The 7,253-nt window shown below is 39.8% G+C and overlaps 1 protein-coding gene and 1 long non-coding RNA gene across 2 annotated transcripts in view; one reads left to right on the forward strand and one right to left on the reverse strand.

The window, feature by feature from the left end:
- Positions 1-1,119: 1,119 nt before the first annotated feature.
- The window catches only part of LOC108167265 (ryanodine receptor 2-like), a 32,140-nt gene continuing 26,006 nt past the window's right edge, over positions 1,120-7,253 (reverse strand). Inside the window, exons 2-5 of the mRNA XM_017310718.1 lie at positions 5,197-5,316; positions 4,630-4,734; positions 1,301-1,439; positions 1,120-1,205 (exon numbers count right to left, since the gene is read on the reverse strand). Coding sequence (XP_017166207.1) covers positions 1,120-1,205; positions 1,301-1,439; positions 4,630-4,734; positions 5,197-5,316 — 450 coding nt within the window. The remainder of the gene's footprint in view (positions 1,206-1,300; positions 1,440-4,629; positions 4,735-5,196; positions 5,317-7,253) is intronic.
- LOC108167270 (uncharacterized) lies at positions 2,481-3,646 on the forward strand. The gene is made up of 2 exons (XR_001777626.1): positions 2,481-2,767; positions 2,840-3,646. It is a non-coding gene; the product is annotated as an uncharacterized LOC108167270 (long non-coding RNA).

Here is a 7,253-nt window from a genome sequence, read left to right on the forward strand (position 1 = left end):
ATTTAGACATGTAGACATGGCCAAGACAACCTGCTGTAGTTCAAACTGAGCATCAGAATGAGGAAGAAAGGTGATTTAAGTGACTTTGAACATGGCATGGTAGTTGGTAGACGGGCTGGTCTGAGTATTTCAGAAACTGCTGATCTACTGGGATTTTCACGAAAAACCATCTCTAGGGTTTACAGAGAATGGTCTGAAAAACAGAAAATATCCAGTGAGCAGCAGTTCTGTGGGAGCAAATGCCTTATTGATGCCAGAGGTCAGAGGAGAATGGCCAGACTGGTTCAATCTGATAGAACGGCAACAGTAACTCAAATAACCACTTATTACTACTGAGGTATGCAGAAGAGCATCTCTGAACAACACGTCAAACCTTTAGGCAGACGGGCTACAGCAGCAGAAGACCACACCGGGTGCCACTTCTGTCAGCTAAGAATAGGAAACTGAGGCTACAATTCACATAGGCTCACCAGAATTAGACAATAGAAGATTGGAAAAATGGTGTCTGGTCTGACGAGTCTCAATTTCTGCCGCCACATTTGGATGGTAGTGTCAGAATTTGGCGTCAACATTCAGGCTGGTGGTGGTGCAGTGGTGTGAGGGATATTTTCCTGGGATACTTTGGGCCCATTAGTCACAACCTACCTGAGCATTGACCATGTCCTTCTCTTTATCAACCCATCTTCTGATGGCTACTTCCAGCAGGATAATGCGCAATAAAGCACAAGTTTATCTCAGGCTGGTTTCTTGAACACAACAATGAGTTCACTGAACTCGAATGGCCTCCACAGTCACCAGATCTCAATCCAATAGAAAACCTTTGGGATGAGGTGGAACGGGAGATTTGCATCATGGATGTGCAGCTGACAAATCCACATCAACTACGTGATGCTATCATGTCAATATGGACCAGACTCTCTAAGGAATATTTCCAGTACCTTGTTGAATCTATGCCTCGAAGGATTAAGACAGTTCTGATGGCAAAAGGAGGTCCAACCCGGTACTAGCAAGGTGCACATAAGTTAGTGTATTTCTTGTCATTGTCAACAACTAGCTCAGTCTTTGTCTTATATGACATTCTCAGAACAGTTTGCTTGTTTATGGAGGCAGCTGATCATTTTAGGAGCAGTGGCTTTTAGACTGCACTCTCAAAACAATCAGCAAGGCTGGTCCTAGAATGATGACACAGCCTTTATTAAGCTTTCCTGAATGAAAGAGAGAAACATAAAAGAAGAGACAATGAAAAAAAAATAGTTTAAAGATGACTGATTCAGTTCTCCGTAGTTCAGGCGATTAGCACTGATGACTGAGTCTGCTTCTCCTAGTTGAGGCAGTTCTTGTTGCTTTGCTGTGTTTTCACTAACCATTCCGCTGTAGGAGTGTCGTAGTAAAACTGCGTGTCCATAAAGCAGAGTGCGATGTCCACCACCCTGGGCCGCCTGCGAGACACATGGGCAGACACACAAATAACAGATAAAGGTGTCCAGAACATAATCGTAATTCATGCAAACTGTACATGAAACTGTCACTTCAGAAAGCTTAATAGAGTGCAAAATCCCTGCTAACACACAGAAAAGGTGTAAGCCATCAAAAAAATTCTAAAATTCTAAATCTTTGTAATATCATCCTAACAAGCTGATGTGAGCTGATGAAACAAGCACTCAGGGCTCAAATCAGACTGTTATCAGAATAATGGCTTCATAATCAGCAGTTAATTACATTTTCTAACTGCACTGCTGCAGAGGATTTCTGCTCTGGAGCAGCAAATTATGCATATTGATGTGATTATTACCGTATATGTGAATATTTAGGTAGGAATTCTAAGTTAAAGTAGAATATTTACAGGACATTTTGACATTTTACTTGTCCAGATATTGTCTTAGATATTTTGCCACACAGCTCTTTAATAAGAGAAAATCTTTTATCAAGAACTGGGTTGTCAACAAATGAAGGTGGTTTGATCATCAAGTATCACTGAAGTTACCTGCAAAATCCAGAAACCTAAGCATTTTATTATTATTCTAAAATATTATTCAAAAAACACCAGGTTTTATTTTTAAAATTTACACGTCATTTAAGGCCAAAAATAGAATGATTTTTCTGTATAATGGGATGCTAGTTTTTGGTAGCTACTGTGTAAAGTAAAAATATTTCCATCACCTTCCTCAGCATCTTACAGCAGTAATATTCTTTTATCTAATCATCTTCTAAACTTTGATCAATTCCGATATGTCAGAGCCTCCAGAATAAAAGGATTCAGATAAAGGAGAGCTGACGCTCAGTGTAACAGACCTGCAGTTTTATAAATATTTTATTCTTATAACACTTGACAATCCGAACAAAGCCTTACAAAAAATATTTCCACATATGTTCAAAGTTGGACCAGAAATTTTCAGCAAAGCCCTTTCAGTTTGTAGTGGTATAGAAATGCACCTAATTCCACACAGGTGGTTGTCAGGTGAGAAGTTCTGGTTGTTAAGGTGGGTGTGGTATATAAGGAGCTGCGGCTTTCATTCAGGATGTGTCGTCTTTGCTCTTCCACTGTGTGGTTCGCGTCCTGTGGACTCTGGCAGCGGAAAKTAACAAATCACTGGCTGGTGCGTGCTACACTGAGATCCTGGTGGTAGGTGTTCTCTCTCCCTGCACTTCAGCTGATCTTGGCCAGAAAATATAAATTGAATTGTGATTATAGGTAAAGCGCCACTGCGCTGCGCTCCTTCTCTTCCTCCTTCTGCGAGTGTGTGTGTGTGCGTGTTTGGATCGGCAGGTAGGAAACTAACGCTTATCTAAGCAATAGTGTTAGTTTTATTTAAAATGGTGGCTAATTAATTTTTCCTAGGTCCCCCCACAGTCGGACCATTGCTGCTCTGTTCTGCTCCGATCTACTCTGCTTTGCTCTGTCTGCATTCGTTTTCCCGGATCTGTCAGTCGGCGTTCGTTTTCCCGGACTTCCATCTCAGTCGTTTTTTGTACTGCGGCGGTATTATCCGCCTCCATCGAAGCGTGTTTGGGGTGTGGCATCGGCGCACCCATTTCACCCCCCGTTGTGGCGTGACAAGCGGGCCACGCATGGTCCTGATGTTTTAACTTGCATTGGCTATTGTTAATTTCTATTCCTTTACTTATTTTGCTTACGGCCCTTTTTGTCTTTTATTTAGTTGGGCTGATATTGCTTTTTTTCTAATTAGGTTTAAGATTGTTATCTTGGTTAACTGTTTTTCTTTTGTTGTTTTGCAGTTGCTGAGGTCCGGTGGCGGTGTTGGTGTCTTCCCCTTCTGCGTGCTGTGATTCTTGAGTTTGGGTTGTCTCACTGCGTCTGGTGTGTCAAAGGGTTTTTTTTTTTTGGTTTGCTGTGTTTGGTGGATACCGTCCCTATAGCGCCCCCTCTGGCTGGTAACTTCAGCTACTGCACTTACTTTGATTTTCTTTGTTTTCCTTTGTGTCCCTTCGTAAAAAGAAACTGGTTTTAAAAAGTGTTTTAAAAAGAGCTTAATAAATGGTTGTTTTATAAATTTGAAATTGTCTCAGATGTGCTAAATTCATGCATAACTGAACCTGTGTGCCTTAAACCAAAAGAAATATTCTCTGGGTGAAATTCCCAGGGTGGCGTTGTTGTGCAACCTATTAAAACTAAAAGTTCACCAAATCTGAGTTTCCGTCTAGTATCGCCACAAGTTCATCACTAAGTGCATGGAACGAACGCGGCGTTGTTTTAATGCTGAACACAAGCAGAATGTTTGGTCTTTATGAAGCTGATTGTTCTCTAATGTTCTATTTCAAACTTTACAGACTTTCACAACACAACTGGATTAAACACTTTGGTTACTAATTTGGTAACTTTTAAAATAAATTGATTTTTAAGAGGTTAAGGGAAAAGTTTCTGAAAAATTGTACAGCATTACTTTCTACTTCACAGAATTGTGATAGTAATTGGTCTGTCTCAAAAATAATCCAAATAATACACAGTTAAGTTCATGGTTATAAAATGACAAAATGGGAAAAGTTTAAAGGATGTAAATAAATTTGCAAAGCACCGTAAAGACAATACTATAAAGGTATTTATATGAAGGTCCTATAAAAACACCATCATTTTTAAAGAAAATAAGTAACAACACTGGTTCTGAAAATGGCACTAAAGATTTTATTTTTAAGCTCAAAACTAAAAAAATGTCTTTTATGATTTACCACTCTAATAGTAGATGAAACCCACCTGAGTATAACTTACCAGCCACATGATCTGCATGAATAGCTGTTGTGACAAGTCAGAATCTGCTGTAATACTATTACTAAGTTCTTACATTAGTACTAAATAAATATTCAAGTGTATATATATATATATATAGTAATTAATTAATTTGAATCAAAACAATAATTATAAAAACAAGAAGAAATGCCCATTCATCCATTTAGCATCCTATTTCAGACATAAACATGTACAGAGCTCTGCAGTATGTCTCCGTTAAGCTCCATTAAAACAGCAGTTTGCCCAATTACACATGAACTAATGAACATCAATAGTCTCTTTTTCAATGAAAAAGGCATAAAGGTCAGAAAAAAGAGTGAAAAAAACAAAGTGATCAGAAAGCAGAATGACTGTCATCCCTGGAACATGGATGTGGTTTCACTCACCCCTTCAGCCTTCTCCTCTCTGCTGGCCAGCATCTCCTGAAGGGCTCGGACAGAAAGGGACTGCTCCAGCACAAAGGTACAGATGGAAAGATCTGGAGGAACATTCTGGAAGTAGAAAGACACAGCTGGGCTGATATTGGCTGAGAAGCTCAGAGGATGGTCAGCAGTCCAGTGTGTATTATTTCAGAAAAAAGTCCAAAGTCTTCAAATAGATCATGAAGAAGTGTAGTGTTCATGTCCATCATGTCTACAATGTTCCACAGACGGTGACATGGTCAAATGGAGACTTTCTGAAATATCTGGAGTAGTCTATGGTGACCAGCCGCAGACATTAAAACTCACCATTCTCACAAATTGTACATTGAGCCTCATTAGACCTGCAGAACTCCAGAGCCAGACCCAATGAACAGTTGAAATATTTCAGTTTGCAATAAACCCAAACCATGTTTCATTTCTTGAACTGAGGTAATTACTTTTTTGTTGATGTATTTTTTGTGCCTTCGACAAAAAAAAAAAAAAATTGCAGGCACAAATTACATACAGAAATAAGTGAAGTATGATCAGTACCTTGGAGTTGGAGATGGACTCTAGGAAGCAGAGTCTGTTTCCGAAGCCTTCAGCTGCCAGGCAGAGCTTCTGCTGCTCTTTTTGAATTGTAGCTGAGCATTGTAGAACCACTTCATCATCCTGAGCAAAACAAAAAGAAGATCAATAGCAATTAATAACAAAGACTAGACCGGACCCAATCTGTTCCAATGCAGTCCGACCTGACCCGGTCCAGTCTGGCCTTGCTGTAGCTCGGCTCTGGCAGTGTTTGCTGCTGCAGAGCTTCGCCTTGAAAGCAGGAGGGGATTGTTCTGCCAAAACATGCAAATCTGTGTACGTTATTATTTACTTGTGAGACAGCAATGAACGACACAGAGCTTGTCACCCGGCCGTCACCTCAGGACGCTGAGGTCAAACTTCAGCTCACCATGGGACCAGGAAACAGGGCAGCTGTGGTGGAATCCATCAAAGAATTACAAACCCAGCCCTGTCTCGGCATAAAGCAGCAACAGACTAGAGGACAGAATGAGCAGTCGCTGGAAGAATATTCATCTCTGTACATTGATTGGTTGAGGCCAATCAACCAATTGGTTTCGGATCATTCTGGGTTCCAGAGAGTGAGGTGGAATTGGGCCATAAGGGCTGATGCGAAGAAGCTGAACCTGGTTTGAACCCAGCCCAGGTCTGGCCGGACTGCAAAAAGGGGCAACAGCAAAAATAATAATAATAACAAAAAAAGCAAAAGCTGAGTGCTGTCAGGTCCCTGATAGATCCCCTCTATACTGCTGCCAAAGCTACACGCAGATTCACCCCGGTGTACAATGAGCCTCAGTAGGTCCATGTGACTATGGTAATCCTCTTAGCAGCCAGATAGTAACAGCACTACAACATGTTCTGGATCCCAGTGTGACAATCGATTTAAAGCAGGTCTCATATCACAGACTAATTCTGCTCAGTCAGGAGTGGTGGCAGGAACCTGTGCTTGTTGATGTAGCTACACATCAGCAGCATCACACCTCTGTAACCTTCACTGCTAGAGATGCCAATAAAATCATTATCAGAAAATCATAAAGTGTTTATTAGGTGGCAGCAGAATCCAACTGCTGCTGCATCATTTCAGTCCTTTCAGTGCTGCTGTTCTTTGAGTGAAACTAATCTGAAAGATTTCTCTAGAAAACCCAGAACAGAACAAATATCCTCATGCAACATGTCAGGATCCCAATCTGTGTTAGTAATCCTGTTTGTGGGACGGGTCTGCTAGCTAATTTCAGAACTGATCTGTTTGATTCACTGAGCAGCGCCAGTGTGAAAATACAGTAAATGAAAAAATGGACAGTACCAGCAAATGCTGGGCTCAGGCTGCACAGCTGGGTTGTGTAAGTCCAGTATTAACGTTATGAAACATGTGAATGTAGTTCACTTCACAGGAAATTACAGACAGGAGCAGTTTCAGATTCTCTTTGAAACAGTCAGAGCTTCATCTGAACAGTTGTCAAAGAATTTCATTTCTCTGCACTCAGAGGAGGCAGGATTAACGGAGGGCTGCAGGCAAACGCTCTCTTGCATAATATTGTTTCTCTGAAAGCATCCTACTGAACACTGACAAAAGAATCACATAAAACAGTTTTCCTGTATAATAATATAAATATTAAAAACATCATGCATAGGGTGACTAAATATGTGCTTAAACGTACATTAAATATATTTCAGATAACAATATAAACTGTTGTATGATTAAATACATCTAAATATTACATAAAAGTTATTTGACAAGACCTATTTATTGCAGCTTACAGGATGACATGACAGAGTCCAGTTAAAACCACATAGATTATTTCTTAACAAAGCTCCAATTAATTTCTGACCTTTATTATTATTATTATTATTATTATTATTATTATTATTATTATTATTATTATTATTATTGCTATATATTCATATACGATATTTGAGATATTAACAGGAAATACTGTACACTATTTAATCAAATTAGTGTACACACTGAAACACTATTAGAACTACAGAGACATTATTGTTGAGAGATGTTTCATCACCACACACACACACACACACACACA

The sequence above is a fragment of the Poecilia reticulata genome, linkage group LG19 (assembly GCF_000633615.1).
Source record: "Poecilia reticulata strain Guanapo linkage group LG19, Guppy_female_1.0+MT, whole genome shotgun sequence".
NCBI lineage: Eukaryota > Metazoa > Chordata > Actinopteri > Cyprinodontiformes > Poeciliidae > Poecilia > Poecilia reticulata.